This window comes from Panthera onca, chromosome X (assembly GCF_046562875.1).
Source record: "Panthera onca isolate mPanOnc1 chromosome X, mPanOnc1 haplotype 2, whole genome shotgun sequence".
Classification (NCBI taxonomy): domain Eukaryota; kingdom Metazoa; phylum Chordata; class Mammalia; order Carnivora; family Felidae; genus Panthera; species Panthera onca.
This window is the reverse complement of record NC_138357.1, coordinates 39,571,978-39,589,475: the sequence shown is the minus strand read 5'-3', so window position 1 is coordinate 39,589,475 and position 17,498 is coordinate 39,571,978. Positions and strand designations below refer to the sequence as shown.

The 17,498-nt window shown below is 40.1% G+C and overlaps 1 protein-coding gene across 4 annotated transcripts in view; it reads right to left on the bottom strand.

The window, feature by feature from the left end:
- The window catches only part of ACSL4 (acyl-CoA synthetase long chain family member 4), a 99,781-nt gene that overhangs the window by 25,351 nt on the left and 56,932 nt on the right, over positions 1 to 17,498 (bottom strand). For all 4 annotated transcript variants that reach the window (XR_014136864.1, XM_081793982.1, XM_081793983.1 and 1 more), the window contains exons 10-15: positions 17,330 to 17,469; positions 15,777 to 15,949; positions 13,707 to 13,781; positions 10,132 to 10,323; positions 8,888 to 9,002; positions 5,698 to 5,855 (exon numbers count right to left, since the gene is read on the bottom strand). Coding sequence is in view for 3 of the 4 variants with exons in the window: in XM_081793982.1 (XP_081650108.1) it covers positions 5,698 to 5,855; positions 8,888 to 9,002; positions 10,132 to 10,323; positions 13,707 to 13,781; positions 15,777 to 15,949; positions 17,330 to 17,469 (853 nt within the window). In the remaining variant the exon portion in view is untranslated. The remainder of the gene's footprint in view (positions 1 to 5,697; positions 5,856 to 8,887; positions 9,003 to 10,131; positions 10,324 to 13,706; positions 13,782 to 15,776; positions 15,950 to 17,329; positions 17,470 to 17,498) is intronic.

The window sequence follows — 17,498 nt, the reverse complement described above, 5'->3', positions numbered from 1 at the left end:
AATCTTCTTGCCTATTGCTGTATCAAGGCCACCCGGAAAGGTCGCCAAAGACATCTGAACTACAAACTAGGAAAATCTGTCAGTCTGCCACTGCCTGCCCTCACTCCATCTAAAGATGCTTCAAGCCTGGGGATGCCTGGGTGGCTCAATTGTTAAGCATCCAACTCTTGATTTTTGCTCAGGCCATGATCTCACGTTTCATGAGTTCGAACCCTACATAGGGACCTGTGGTGACAGCGTGGAGCCTCCTTGGGATTCTCTTTCCCTCTCCCTCTCTCTTTCTGCTCCTCACCACCACCCCCCCCCCCCCCGCCACATACACACACTCTCTCTGTCGAAATAAATAAAAACTTTTAAAAAAATGATGCTTCAAGACTGACATCTAGAAACCTTCTCACTGGCAGCACTGGGTTTGTAATTTGCTACAACCACTAATAAGGGGTTTTCTTTTGTTTCCATAGAAATTCCACTTAAAATTAATTACTTGCTTGCTTGCACAATATAGCCCTAAGTTTGAGATCCTGCTGGCATGACTGCCTCCTGAAATGGGACAAGTGTTCTAACTGAGCTGACCTTTTCTCAAGACTAAGACTGGTTCATGCGATATGGAGCAAACTTCTTACCTAAGGTCCAGAACAGTTGAACCCCAGCTACTAGTGAACCATGTTGATCTGTGTGATGTTTTTCTAAGAAAAATCTTGGTCAAAGGGGGTATCTTCCAATTACTTCTAACCAGCCCTGGGTTAGCCATGCCTTGGCAGTTGGAAAATAAGAGAAATCTACTTATTTAAAAATTAGGTTTCCCTTTCTCTATTCGCAATCTCAATGAAACCAGTTATTGTACCAACCCTCTTAAACCTTTTTATCAAACAAAAAGGGAATGAACACCAGATGGGAGTTACCTGCCTGGTTACCAAGAGGACAGATTTTGACATCTGTCTGGGAAAACATTTTTACCCTGGAGGGGAATCAGGGCTCATGATCAAGAATCTTTCTATCACCTTAGGCATGCTCACCAACAAAACTGCTGTTGTTGTTGTTGCCCAACAAAAAAGAAAATAAACGTGTTAGCCAAGGTAGTGTTTGATAAGCACGCTGCTTTGGACTATGCTTGCAAAACAGGGTAGGATATGTGCCAGTGCTAACACAACTTGCAGTGTTTATATAATGCTTCAGATTAAGAACAAACTCATTCAGATAAAAGCAGAGAGTAAGCCACTTGGCTACAGTAAATTTCCCCAGAGGGGTCTAGAGAAATTGATTTGGTTAGTGGACTCTTTTCCCAGATTCCTCAAAGGATTGGGTCAGTGTCACAGGGAATACTAAGATTTGGGTTATCTACACTTTACATTAATTAGATAACGTAATAATCAAATATGCTTTCCAATGTTGTTTCAAAACAATCAAAAAAGGAACTGATATTTTGGTCATGCCAAATGTACATGTTAAGTCAAGTACCAGGGAATATTCCCAAAGGGGTACAAAGTTGCTTCATTCCTCAAATCCAGAAACTGTGCCCTTTTGCTGCAGGAAGCAGCCAGAGTGGCCACTGTCCCAACTCCTTCAAGACACAAGAGAAAGCGAAACCATGCCCATAAGGTTAATGAGGTTGAAACTAAAAGGAAATTTGAAGCTTGTTTTTCAGAGATGTGTTTCTCCCTAATCAGCTATGGTTTCTTGCCAGACCCCACTAGCAAACCCGCTAGATGTCTCTGCAGAGGCATAAGCTGAAGGTCACAGATATGGCTCCAGCCTGTGAACAAGCATTCCTTCCCCGAGATAATGAGCTCGACACCCAATCCAGTTTATACTGGCTCACCGAACATGCACCTAGCCCCTCACCTTGTCTTAAGAGGACCTCCCGAAGGCAGGGGCCAAATTTTGTCTTTTAATGGTAAGTCTATACCCCAAAGTGAACATGGGATGTATATTACATGTATGTTTGCCAAATGTGCAAGCTCCATCTTTCCTCCTTAAAACTCATAAGTTTCCCCACCCTTTTGATCAACATGTATGTATTCCCTGGCACTATGATAATTTAAACAAAAACGAAAGCAACAACAACAACAACAACAACAACAAAACAACAACCACCAAAAAACCTTGTCCTGTCCCCCTTCAGGAAGGTGGATTTGAGGCTTGCCCTTCTGTCTCCCATTTTGGCTGCCTCTTGAACAAACCCTTTCCTTACTGCATACTCGATATCTCAGTGATTGGCTTGGCTGCGTGACAGGGCACACAAACTTGGGTTTGGTTGCAGACCTCACACTTCTATTTAAAACATGAAGAGGCCCGCTATAAAAGTTGTGTGCTTTCAGGCAGTTTTAGCTGAACACAGTCAAGACTATTTTATACTTTTTTGCCTTAAGTCTCTGAAATTATAACTGGAAGCAAAAGGTTGGCAAGATAAATATTTCGTGGCACAGAAAAACTAGGACTTATACATTTAAGCTCATGATTACTGTATATTTTCCAAATCACTGATTGTTCAATTTCATGCCTCAATCTAGGAAAGTTATGGGGGTCCTGCAGATCCTAGAACCTTATTCCATTTTTCACCTGATTGTGATCCAGGTTGACTTTCCCCATTATTGCTTTTACACAGTGAAATACACAATGACAAATTATTCAAGTCGCATTTTACCCATTAGTACATTCAGCGGGTGACTAAGAATAACAGCCTATTTGCTGAAATACTTTTTGAAATACTACATGAAAAAAATTCTGGTAGCCTGGTGATAACAACATAAAAAGTGTGATATGTCAATAATACTATAACTGACAAAGCCATCTTTGAGAAAAAAAAACATTAAGCCCCTGTCTTTATGGTCATAAAGCAACCTACCTTTCAATCTGATTATGTTAACAGGCATCTGTTATGTAAAACTTTATAGTGTCCACAGTTAACTACAAGCATGTTCTTCTTGGGGAAAAATAGTTTTTCAACTTCCACCCAGTAGCTACTATTACAAACCATATTTTTAAGCCAAAATGGAACCTAAGTAGTTAATTAAAAAAAAAATAAATTATATGTAGCCTAGTTAGGGAAATAGGAGTGCTTGTGTACCTCTGATAAAGGTATAAACTAGTCTACAGTTTTTCTGGGAGAAGAGGGAGTTATGTGACAACAGAGAGGAAAAAGCCTTTTAAAAATAAACATTTTCTTTGACTCTGAAATTCCATTTCTAGGGATTCATAGTAAAAAAAATAATTAAAAAAATAATTTGAGTATGTAAGATATGTGTTATATTTGTTTACAGTGCAGGACAGAGGAACTCACTTAAAAAGTCCAACAAAGACTTAAGTGGATACCCGGATACTGGAATACTATTTAGCTGTTAAAAATGAAATGCAATTCTGTATCTACTGACTTAGAAACAGGTCAATGATGCTGATGGGTTGGGTATGTTTACCAGAATGTAAGGTCACCACCCAAAATAACTACTGTAATCACGTGATTTTTACTTCCTCTTTTATAATTTTCTGTACTGTCCAGCATTTTACAATGAATATATATAACCTAATCAGAAAATGATATTTTCACTTTTTAGGAGGGGAAGCAATAAGGTTAAAAACTGGGTTAATTTAAAAAAAAAAAGAAAATTTATTGGGGCACCTGGGTGGCTCGGTCGGTTAAGCATCTGACTCTTGGTTTCAGCTCAGGTTATGATCTCATGGTTCGTGAGTTTGAGCCCCGCTTTGGGTGACCTCGAACCCTGCTTCGGGTGAGTCCCAATTCTCTCTCTCTCTCTCTCTCTGCCCCTTGCTCACTTGGGTCCTCTCTCTCTCTCTCAAAAAAAAAAAATTAGGTTAACAGCCTCCAATTAAGCATGAGGAGTTCACAGTTTCTCTACGTTCCCCTTGGAAAATCATGTAAACAGTTTAAAATAATTTTTAAAGTGAAAAAGTTATTAACCACAAGGAAACACCTGAAAGGAGAGAAAGAAGACACTGGATGAGAGTTCAACAAAATTTTGGAAGACCTAAAGCAAGCAAACTAGCAGTAACTGACGGGGAGCCGAGAGAGCTAAAAGCTAACGGCCAACAGAGGACACTGACGAGAGGCAAATGGACCCCCTGAGCCCATGCCTCTGAAGACAGAGATGAGGGATACGCTGAAGAAAGAGGGTTGGCCCTCAGCTTGCACAGAGGACAGTTCTTCTCCCTGATCCTGCTCTTCCCCAGCTGGGCTGGAGACAGGTTTTCTTTTCAGAAAAGCGAACGAGAGAAACTCTGGACTCCAGGACACTAGGTACAACAGAAGGAGGGAGTAAAGCTGAGACGAAAAGGATGCTGTGGGGGTAAGAACCACCCACCCTACCCCCAGCCCCATTCCAATTTCCTCTTTTTGGCTACCGGAATAGGCAGTGAGGCTAATATCCTCCAGGCAAGGGACTGAAGAAGTCTGCTTTGTAGAAATGGAATGACTCAAGACACCAACATCTGAATAGCCTGTTGGTAAAGCCCAGTGAGCTTTCCAAACAGTATTTTAGTGCCTCGTTCTCAAATATGAATGGACAGACAAGGATCTGCAGATATAGGAGAGGCTGTGACCAAAACAAGCAGGAAGTGGAACTTGGAGGAGATAGGCAATAACAGGAGAAGTATCCTTCATAAAAGGAGTCCCTTGAACATCCTCGAAGGAATAAGAGACAAACACACTGACTGCATTCATGAAAGAGCAACAGGGTGCTACGAAAAGAACATGGAGGAAATGGGAATGAGCTCTTGAAAATTAAAATTCTGATACTGGAAATGGAAAATCCAATAGCTAGAAGAAGTGATAAAGTAGAGAGGCTCTGGGGGCGCCTGGGTGGCTCAGTCATTTAAGCATCTGACTTCAGCTCAGTACAACAGAAGGAGGGAGTAAAGCCGAGTAAAGGAGGGAATAAAATTCATGGTTCGTGAGTTCAAGCCCCACATCAGGCTCTGTGCTGACAACTCAGAGCCTGGAGCCGGCTTTAGATTCTGTGTCTCCCTCTCTCTCTGCCCCTCCCCCACTTATACTCTGGCTCTCAAAAATAAATAAACATTAAAAATGTTTTTTAAAAAAAGTAGAGGGACTACGCCAGAATGTAAAACAAAAAGGATGAGATGGAAAACAAAAGATAATAAAACCAGAGGATGAAAGCAGGTGGTCCAACAGTCACAGAAACATAGTCCCAGATAAAGACACAAAGAATCTGGATGGGGAAAAACTATAAAAATAAGAAGGAGCAAACAGACAAAAAAGATAAATGGGTATTTCCCAGAACTGAAGGGCAGAGATCTCTAGATTGAAGGGGCCCACACCAAGTTAGTATCCACAACAATAAATGGTAAGAGATCCACACCAGGGCACCTCATCATGAACTATCAGAACAAAGATGGGCCATTCCGAGCACAGGCTGGGTGACCAGTCAGCAGGGATGGTTGTAACATGCAATAAGGAACTAGATAGGTTATTCTACTCTACGACATTTAAGGATCTTTCCGACATACAAATACATTTATATATGTTTCTATATATTTATTATAGTATAATACATAATGTACATATAATGTATGTGTATATACAATTTTTTTTCAAGAGGCAGGTTTTTAAAGCCCTGTATTTTACCATTAAAACAAAGAAATAGACGTCTCAAGGAGACTAATGCACAAGACATCATTAAATGACATCCAGGGACTTCAACAGACAAGTGATTTCTTACTTACTGGCATTGGCAGCTTCTCTAATTTCTTTCAGTATTTCAGCTTCCATGGCAGGGTTATTGCAGATATCGACCCAAGTTCCTTCCACTCCTTTCTGTTGTGCCAAAAGTGTCAACCTTTTCTGATTAGGAACCACAAAACTAATCACATACGACTGATCACTAAAAAATTAGAAAATAACACAAAATAGAAATTAAAACATTGAGAAAAATTGTAAGTTACTGAATGGAACAGTATACATAATTCCAAATACATATTTCTCTTATGTGTTACAGCTTCATTAAGAAGTAATAAAACCCATAGTCCTGGCATAAAGACAGACATTTAACCAATGGAACAGAACAGAGAGCCCAGGAATAAATCCTTGCATATATGGTTAAATGATCTTCAAGAAGGGTGCCATCACCACTCAGTGGGGAAATGACAGTCTCTTCAACAAACGATGTTGAGAGAATTGGATATCCATATGCAAAGGAATAAAGTTGGGCCCTTAGCCCATACCACTTACGAAAATAAACTCAAAATGGATCAAGGACCTAAACACATAAGAGCTAAAATTATAAAACATCTAGAAGAAAGCACAGGGAAGAAGATTCATGACACTGAATTTGACAATGCTTTTTTAGATATGATACCAAATGCATAGGCAACAAAAAATTGATAAATGGGACTACAACAAAAATTTAAAATTTCTACGTTACCAAAGGACACAGTCAACAGTGTGAAAAGTCAATTTATGGAATTGGAGAAGATACTGGTGAGTCATATATCTGAGAAGAGGTTAATATCTAGAATATAGAAAGAACTCCTATAACTCAATAACAACAACAAACCCCCCGAAATAACCCAATTAAAAAGTGGGCAAAGACCTGAAACTATAAAACTCCTAAAGGAAAACACAGGGGGTAAGCTCCCTTGACATCAGTCTCAACAATGTGTATTGTTGGTTTTGACACCAAAAACAAAGGCAACAAAAGCAAACATGAACAAGCGGGACTATATCAAACTAAAAAGCTCTGCACAGCAAAGGAAACCATCAACAAAATGAAAAGGCAACCTACAGAATGGGAGAAAATATTTGAAAACATATATCTGATAAAGGGTTAATATCCAAAATATGTGAAGAAGTCCTATAACTCAAGAGCAAAAAAAAAAAAAAAAAAAAAAAAAAAAAATCAAAAAATGGTCAGAGAAACCAAATAGACATTTTTGCAAAGACATACAAATGGCCAACAGGCATACAAAAAGACGCTCAACATCACTCATCATCAGGGAAATAAATGCAAATCAAAACCACAATGAGTTATCACCTCACAACCGCGAGGTTGGCTATCATCAAAAAGACAAGAGATGACAAGTGTTGGTGTAGATGTGGAGAAAAGGGACCCCGTGTGCACTGCTGGTGGAAAGGTAAATTGGTGCAGCCACTGTGGAAAACAGTATGGACATTCCTCAGAAAATTAAAAAGAGAATTACTGTACGATCCAGCAATCCAATTGCCTAGACAAAGAAATAAAAATCCAAAGGAAATGAAAACAAGATATTGAAGGGAGACGTGCATTCCCATGTTCACTGCAGCATTAGTCACAATAGGCAAGGTATGGAAACAACCTGTGCTCATCAGATGTGGGATATATATACAAGGAAATATCATTCAGTCATGGTAAAGAAGAAACTTCGGCCATTTGTGACGACATGGATGAACTCAGAGGGCATTATACTAAGCGAGATAAACCAGACAGAGAAAGACAAATACTGCGTGGTATCACTTATATGTGGAATCTTAAAAACAGGAAAAGAAGTCAAACTCCTGAAAACCAAGTAGAAAAGTGGTTTCCAGGGGTTAGGGGAAAGAGGGACAGGTTGATAAAAGGGTACGAACTCTCAGCTATAAGGTAAACAGGGCCTGAGGATCTAACGTAAAAACATGGTGACTACAGTGGAGAACACTGTATTGTATAACTGAAAGTGAGAGAAAAAATGTTTAATGAGCAAAGGACTTGACATTTCTCCAGAGGTGACATACAAATAAATGGCCATCAAGCGTATGAAAAGATGCTCCATGTCACTGATCAATAGCAGGGAGAGATCCCCTCGCACCCATTATGATGACTATCAAAAAACTAGAAACAAGTGTTGGTGAGGAGGCGGGGAAATTAGAACACTTGCGCATTGCTGGTGAGAAGGTAAAGATGGTGCTGCTGCTCTGGAAGACGGTACGGCGGGACCTCAAAACATAAAAATAGAGCTACCCTATGATCCAGCGATCCCACATCTGGGTAGATACCCAAAAGAATGGGAAGTAGGATCTTGAAGAGATATTTGTCATGTTCATAGCAATATTATTCACAATAGTCAAGGGGTGGAAGCAACTGAAGTTGTCCATCAGTGGATGAATGGATACACAAAATATGGTCTACCTGCATAATGGAACATTATTCAGCCTTAAAAAGGAAGGAGATTCTGACACATGCTACAATATACAACCCTGAGGACATTATGCTAAGTGAAATAAGCCAGTCACAAAAAGACAAATACTGTACAATTCTATTTATATGAGGTATCCAGAGTAGTCAAATTCACAGAAACAGAAAGGAGAATGGTGGGGAGCCAGGGACCACAGCCAGGAAAAATGGGGAGTTGTTTAATGGACAGAGAGTTTCAGTTCTGCAAGATAGAAAGCTCTAGAGATTGACTGCACAACAATGTGAATATACTTAACACTAGTCACCTATACACTTAGAAATGGTTAAGATGATAACCATTATATTTTGTGTTTTTTACAGTTACGTTTCTTAAAGGGTGTAATAAAGCCCATAAAAATAAACCATATTAACGTATAAAGAAAAGGATCTAACCTCTTAGGTTTCTGATTTAGAAAACTTTGACTAGGGGTGTTAACTTCTTAGGAAATTTACTTATGCTATGTCTCAGCTGTTAAGGATGTTGAATGAAGTAAGTGCTGTGGCATAGCTAAGTACTTAGCAAGACACAGAAGGTGTCCAATAATTAGTTAAAACGTCTCAATCATCTCAAATGATCTTCAAACTGTTGAACTTTCAGAAATGCGTAACATTCCCCATTGCTGATGAAAATTTGATGTTTCCCTTATGATTATACATAATCACAATTTTTTTTCCAATCATCCTTTTTCTGGAATAATAGGAGACACAAATGCAGCCTTTAAAATTACCTTTTGGCAAAAGCACAGATGTTGTCTATTAGTGGACAGTTCTTCAATGCAGCTTCAACTTTCCCAAGGGATACATATTCTCCTGCTTGTAACTTCACCAGATCTTTCTTCCGATCTAGAAGTCATGAAGAACGAATGGTAAATTATCCGGTCCATTTTATTAAGATCCGCACAATTCTGATTTTCCCTCAATCTCATTGCCTTAATCTTTATTTACACAGATACTTCTTCTAAAATTCTGTTATAGAATAATGCTTGTTCATGCACATCCATTACAAGGAAAACACCTAGCTGAAGAAGTACTAGCTAAAATGCTCAGTATTTTATTATAATCTTAAATACTATGATAAAGTTAATGGAAGGGACAGGGTCTTACAGCATTAGATTTGAATGACAGCTCTGCCCATTACAAGCTACATGATCCTGGGCAGGTCAGTTGACCCCACCAACCCTCAATTTTATCAGAGATACTGACCCCTACCTCATATAAGCATATAGGACAATGTCTGGCATACAGAACATGGTTAATAAATGTTAATTCCCCATTTTCCTTATTTGACATTTCCTTATTAAAATGACAGTGCTCTAAGAAAGAATGTGCTGGCACAGGATGGCACAGCTTGAATAATCATCAGTGGCCTTACAACTCCATATGAATTCTGACTTGCCTACCCATAGCCTGGGAACCCACTCTACATGCTGACAGAAACCCACCTTTGATTCCAGTGCAATTAAGGATCAAGAAAAAAAAAAGTGGAGGGGATTGGTTCTAGATTAAATCATGTTTACTGGGGATTTCCCCAGTAGATCAAACTTCAGGATGAAGAACCAATTTTCCCAAGAAATCTTTAACTACATTCAGGTCAGGTACAGGTCCAGAGACAGATTTAAATGGACCGACCGCTAGATATATGACTGAGGAAATTTTATGGCTTAAAAAGGACCTGAATGGGACTCTACAGAGTGGTCCTTCCCAGCTGGCTAGTCAAATTTTTATTTTAGCTTTTGCCTGATTAAAGGGAATAACAGAAGGGCTATTTTGGAGCTAAAAGTCTATTTCACTAGGCTTAGTGAGGGCAGTGCCAAACCAACTGACATTCTCAGAAGAACAGATTACTGTTGAGGATTTACGATTTTCTAAGGTTCTAGGATAGCTGGAGCCATATGTATAGATAGCCACTAGGGAAAATAATGTGTCCACACTGCCTCTTGGATAGGAAGGAAAATGATGAGAATATACTGACCTATAATCTGTAAACATCCATCAGGGTGAAATTCTCCAATATCTCCAGTACAAAACCACCTTTGGCCATTTTCATCCACAGAGTAATCCTCTGCCGTTTTCTCTTCATTTTTAAAATACCCCATGGAGATATTCTGTCCACCAATTACAATTTCCCCTCTGGGGTTTGGCTTGTCATGAATTGTGTAGCCGCCTGGAAGCCATTAAATTAGTTATTGTTCTAAAACAAAATGTACTTGCATTCATTCTTAACACTCCTGTGCTAATATTTTTCTGCAGATCAAATTTTGTTACTCCTTGGGAGAACATTAGTTTCCATGTATTCACATTGACCTGAGGATAATGGGTAACTGTAATTTGGGGGGTACTGAGGAAGGCGCAATGATAATAACCAACCACCACCCATCCCAAACCTTCCCAATGACAAAATTTCACACTTAGAACGCCACTGAAGCTTGGGGTTCATAGAGCTTTAAGAAAAAATTACCCCCAAGAAGGGTAACGCTTGAAGCTGTTTTAAGTAAATTAGTAATATGCTGGTATCAATGCATTTCAGATTTTTTTCTAAGGAGGTTTTAATACAGGGGCGCCTGGGTGGCTCAACTGGTTAAGCATCTGATTTTGGCTTAGGTCATGATCTCACAGTTTGTGAGTTTGAGCCCTGCATTGGGATCTCTGCTGTCAGCACTGAATCCGTTTTGGATCTCATCTCCCTCTCTGCCCTTCCCTCTCTTGTGCTCTCTTTCTCTGAAAAATAAAAAAAAAATAATAAAACATTAAGGAGGTTTTAATACAAGAGAGCAGGTAGGGAGTGTCTACCAAAGGCAACACCATGAAGTGAGAGGGAAAGAGAAGCTATGGGAAACCGGCAGGAAGCTGGATTTTCTTAACTTTGGCCTATGGCCAGTCACGACTTTAGACTTTTTAAAAAATTTTTTAATTTATTTTTGAGTGAGAGACCGAGCATGAGCAGGGGAGGGGCATAGAGAGAGGGAGTCACAGAATCTGAAGCAGGCCCCAGGCTCCAAGCTGTCAGCAGAGAGCCCAGTGCAGGGCTTGAACCCACGAACTGCAAGATCATGACCTGAGCCAAAGTCAGATGCTTAACTGACTGAGCTACCCAGGCACCCCACCCAGTCACAACTTTAAAACACTGAAATGACTTACAAGAGCTCTAAAATATTTTACCACTACTCATTACCTATTTATTATTGAATAAAGCTTAAGGGAAATATACAAAAATCTGAATTCATAAACTGAGATGTTGATTACGTTTTATGTTTAATTTTGTAATGTTTATTTATTTTTGAGAGAGAGTGCTAGAGGAGGAGAGGCAGAGAGAGAGGGAGACACAGAATCTGAAGCAGGCTCCAGGCTCTGAGCTGTCAGCACAGCACCCAACGCAGGGCTCGAACTCACGAACTGCAAGATATGACCTGAGCAGAAGTCGGACGCTTAACTGGCTGAGCCACCCAGGCGCCCCTAGGTTTTAAGTTTAAAAAGGATTCAAGCAGAGTCCTTTCAGCTGTTAGCTGCTCTTAAAAATTTTAAACTATTCAATATTTAAATATGAAATCCATTGCATATAAAATATTAAGATCATTCCTATTATATAAAACAAAGTTTCCCTCATGGCAAGGAAAACTCCAGAGGCATATGCAAAAATGGCCCCACTCCCCAAAACTGATAGATACTGAAGTACAATAACAGAAAATAAAAATTAGGGGCAAAATTTGCCTTACCAAGTTGTACGATATACCTGCTTTCTCTAATTTCACTGCCTAATAAATAACCCATCTAATGAAACAGTTGTGCTGCTGAGGCTCAACACACCCAGACACATATTGTCTATGATGTCTTCAGATTTTCATCCTAAAATCGGAACAGCATTGCCATGGGAGACAGAAGGAGGACTTAGTCCCAGGATGTAAAGATCTTGGGAATGCAACTGGATTTTAAATGTGGTTTTTAAAAAGAAGTAGTTGTAGGGCACCTGGGTGGCTAGTCAGTTAAGTGTCTGACTTCAGCTCAGGTTATGATCTCATAGTTTGTGGGTTCTAGCCCCACATCAGGCTGTCTGCTCTCAGCACAGAGCTCACTTTGGATCCTCTGTCCCCCACTCTCTGCCTCTCCCACGCTCACATTCTCTCTCTCTCTCAAAAGTAAAATAAACGTTTAAAAATAAAATAAAATAAAGGGGCGCCTGGGTAGCTCAGTCGGTTAAGCGTCCGACTTCGGCTCAGGTCATGATCTCATGGTCCGTGAGTTCGAGCCCCGCGTCAGGCTCTGTGCTGACAGCTCAGAGCCTGGAGCCTGTTTCAGATTCTGTGTCTCCCTCTCTCTCTGCCCCTCCCCTGTTCATGCTCTGTCTCTCTCTGTCTCAAAAATAAATAAACGTTAAAAAAAAAAATTTAAAAAAAAATAAAATAAATAAAATAAAATAAAATAAAATAAAATAAAAAGAAATAGTCATTTGCTCTTTGAGCACTGACAATAATGCACATAGGCAGAAAGTCATAGAGGAGAAACACTTAGGAACTCCAAGTTTATGTCAGATACAGCCCATTCACAGTCTTGGGTTTGAACAACCTAAGAGAATTGTCCTAGAAGGTAACTAACTGGTCCTTTAAATTTTCAGCCTATGGCTCCATTCAACAATGAATATTCCCTTTTAAGATCTTAAGTTTTTAAAAAAATTTTTTTAAGTTTATTTATTTATTTTGAGAGACAGAGAGAGAGAGAGAAAGAGCACATGTGGGGGAGGGGCAGAGACAGAGGGTGAGAGAATTCCAAGCAGGCTCCACACTGTCAGCACAGAGCCCCACGTGGGGCTCAAACTCATGAACCGTGAGATCATGACCTGACCTGAGATCAAGAGTTGGACACTTAACCAACTGAGCCACTCAGGCACCCCTAAATTCTTAAGCTTCTTAATTACTTTTCCTTTATCTGGCAAGGCCAGGCTGTTCATTATTTTGCAGTTAATGCAACACATTTAGTAGTTTTCAGTTTTACCAGGAAGACTGGTTTACTTCTGCCTCCAGCTGCTTTATAGAAAGGATTATCACCAATGTCTATAAAGTGCAGCCCTCCCTTTGCAATTAAATATAAAGATAAAATCATACAAATGGCCTGAGAACTGAGTCTCATCTGTGAAAATGTTTGCGGGGGTCAAGAGCTAAGAGGTTGGAGCATGCATGTGTGATTAGTCAGTCCCTCAATCCCTTAAAAATCTGGGGTTTCATTTCCTGGCCCAAATGTCCTCGCTAGCAAAGTCAAGCTTACAAAGATCGGATATACATCCTTCTCCAGACCAAGGGAATGCCCCACTAAGAATGTTCTTCCTCTTTACCATCAAGTATTCTCAAGTTCAGAATCATCATGCCTAAATTCCAGAGGTTTTTCTTTTCCTCTTGGGACCCTCTTTACTGAGGAAAAGAAAGCACCAGGAACCAGCAACAGCAAAGAGTCCCTTGCTATCACAGACGACCTAACACTTTAAAGACTGGGTGTCTTGGGGCTCATGGTGGTTTTCAGCGTATCTAGAACCAGTAGAGCTGGTCATAAAACTCTTACCTTCCTGCCAGTCTTTTAGCTTAATTTCACAGCAAATAAGAGGGGCTCCAACTCTGCCCGTAGTATAGTCAGTAACTAGGAGGAAAATGCAACAAATATATTAGCATACCACATTTCAGACTCGTGCCCATGGGAGAACAGGGATATTGGAGTTAGAACCAGAGTCTCACAGATGATAAAAGAGAGGCCACTGTGAGTGCAGCGCAACGTGTGACCATGCTTCAGTATTTCAACTCTATTTCAACAGTGCAATCAGTACCAATGTTGTTACATCACTTTCGCTTCTCACGGGCTCTATTTGAGATAATAAGTACAAAAATCTCTGTAAAAGGAGGAGAGCTGCCCCTACCATTATCTACCTAAGATTCCAGGAGGACAGGTTTGGATTGGAATTCCTTTTCTGCCACTCACTGATTGACTGTGTAACTTGGACAAATTACTTAACCCCACTGGGCCTCCATCTCCCCATCTATTAAAGGGGGAGAGTAACAAAACCTACTTCTTATAGAGATATGCTGTAGGGATTCAATGAGATGATGCGTGGATGGTGCTTAACACTTCTTGGCACAAACTCAGTTTTCAATAAATGTTAACTGCTATTACCAAACAGGATGATGACGATATTCTCCTCTTGTAATTTGTAAGTACTGCTATCAATAATCAAGTATTTATAGATACCCTATAATGTACCTAGCATTATATTAAACACTGAAAGGAGGAAACACGTAAAAGATAAGGAGACTATGCCCTCAATGAGCTTACAAACAAACTACCTGGGACAAAATGCGCATGAAGCAACTCAGAGCACATTTAAATACTCAATTGCATGGTACTGGAAGTGCACACAACGGTACCTCAGGGACTTGAAAGATCAATGTGAAATGAAATCACTGGCAAAGACTTAATTGAAGAGTTGGGCATTAAAAGGTGGCTGTGTCCAGTTAGCAAAAAGGGCATTCCAAGACAAGGGAACAGAAAATACAGAGAGGTGAGAGCAAGAATGCCCGTAAGAGAAAGAGAGGAGAGCAGAGCCAGGGTGTGTGTGTGTGTGTGTGTGTGTGTGTGTGTGTGTGTGAAATAATGGAAAATAATGATGGATGGGGACAACGGCAACAGATTAAAGATGTCTGGAAGCTAGATCCACCAGGGCTGAAGCAGTGAGTGTTTGAGGTGGAGATGCCCAACAGAAATATACAGGATCAATCACAAGTGATACAATAGAGGCAGGAATGGCTGCCGAAAGGCTGTTACCTCAGAGGAGTGTGAGGCAATAAGAGGCCAGGTACGAAAGGTGGCATGCAGGGGAGGGAGCAGTCCAATGAACAAATGGGAAGATCCAATTGAAGTTAAAGTTTTAAAAAATAAACAATTAGAAGACTTCAAAGCTAATGCTGTGAATGGTTTTAAGGATGGTAATACCACAGTCACCAACCATCTGCCAGGTGGACAGAAGGTCTGGGATGATGGCGTTGATTTTGGGCACATGAATATAAAGTGAAAGTGGGATGATCCAAAAAGTATTACCTACCCCAGTGTTTCCCAACCCAAGATGATTTCACCCCTCAGGGGGTATTTGGTAATGTTTCGATTTATGTTCCATTGCCACAGCTGGGAGGAGTGAGTTACTCCTGATACCTACCTGGCTGATAAACATCCTATAATGCACAAGAGAGCCCCACCAATAAAGAATTATGTGGTTTGAAATTTCCATAGTGCCAAAGTTGACACGGCTATCGGGTTTTGAAAAGAACAGAAAACAAACAAGAAGTCATGGCAGGAATATACATTCAAGAGGGAGCATAAAAGTGATACTTTCTTCCAAGAGTGCAGTTCTCTGAGGAAACAAGCATTTAGACAGAAGAGACTAAAGGACCAGGGTGACAGAATTTTGAGGACTGACAAGATGGCATAAATACAGACAAGGCTTAAACATAAAGGGCACACATGATAGTTCAACTGGAAGTTTCTAGAACTAAACCTGTTCAGGATTACACTGAATCTGTTATTACTTAAGGGGTATAAACATTAGTGGCAACAAACAGAATTATTTGCCATGTTACCAGTACTTACCTTCAGTAACTGTGCCGGCACCACATGATTCTGTCAGTCCGTAACCCTGACCCACAGGGCAGCAGAAGCAGACATTCATGAATCGGTGTGTCTGAGGAGACAGCGGGGCTCCACCAGACAGCATCATGCGGACATTCCCTCCCAGCAAAGCCTTCACCTTTTTAAACAGTAACCTTGAGAAAAGCACAAGGGGCAATAATTTGAATACATGCATACATTATGCTTGGTCACATCCTACTGTATAAGCTCTGGGAACTATTTCTTGACTTTGGTTGGACACCTACATTTCAGAACCATGGTGGTAATTAATGAGAGGTTCACAAAGCAACGACTAATAACATCTTGAAAAAAAAATGCCAGAAAATGACAGATGGTAGCTATACTTGTGGCGAGCACAGCATAATGTACAGAGTGGTCAGATCACTATATTGTCCACCTGAAACTAAGGGAACACTGTGCGTCAGCTATACTTCCATTTTTAAAATGCCAGAAAGACTCTTAAAAATTAAAGAAAAAAAAAGAGGCAGTGTTGGGAAACTGCTCTCACATACAGCAAATGAAAGAAAATGATGATGTCAAAGGAAACAAAAATTACAATTGTCTTTAGAACATTTAGTTATTGACCTTATCTCCCTTTTAATGAAAAATGTTTCCCTGTATCCACCCTCCAGCACAACATTTAAAATAGCTCTTATGCTCAGGGTGCCTGGATGGCTCGGTCGGTTGAGTGTCCAAGTTCTGCTCAGGTCATGATCTCATGGTTTGTGGGTTCGAGCCCCACATTGGGCTCTGTGCTGACAGCTCGGAGCCTAGAGCCTGCTTTGGATTCTGTGTCTCCCTTGCTCTCTGACCCTCCCCCACTCGTGCTATGTCTATCTCTCTCTCTCAAAAATAAAATAAACATTTAAAAAAATTAAAAATAAGGGGCACCTGGATGGCTCAGTCAGTTAAGTGTCGGACTCTCAATTTTGGCTCAGGTCATGATCTCACAGTGTGTGTGGGTTCAAGCCTCTCACTGGCTGTGTGCTGAGAGCTCAGAGCCTGAAGCCTGCTGCGGATCCTGTCTCCCTCTCTATGCCCCTCCCCTGCTCTCTCTCTTTCTCTCTCTCTCTCAAAAACAAACACTAACCAAAATAGCTGTTATGTTCATATATTTATTACACTGTTTTATGAATACAATAAATCAGAAACCTTCCTGCAGATTAAAATCTTGAGTATCACCTTTTGTCAGAACTGACCCTTTGTAAACTCACACATTTTGATTCCAAAGTCTAACCTGGTTTTTCTTCATAAGACCAAATTCTGCAATAACGTCTTAAACATTTACTCAATTATTAAAATCTGTTCAACTGCCAAGATCAGAGCTCAGAGTCTTCTGTCTATGTTTGCTATGGAAGCAATGAGGGTTAGAAGTGAATAAAAGGGAAATGCAACCTTATGATGATGGTGGTGATGCCCAAAGTAAATTAGCTTGCCATTTACTTCTTCATCTTCCAGATGTAAACACACAATATCTCCAGGCTCACACTACAGAGTCTATGAAATGTACTTACATATTGCAAAGTGGTGCATCGTATCCCTTTTTGATCTGTTCCAACTTGTAATCATACCCTATCTTGAACAGTGTTTTCTGAATATAATTCATCTCTTGGACTTTGCTCATAACATTCTTATAAATTCTGTCCATGATTTCCTAAAAGGCAAGCAAAATATTCAATAATC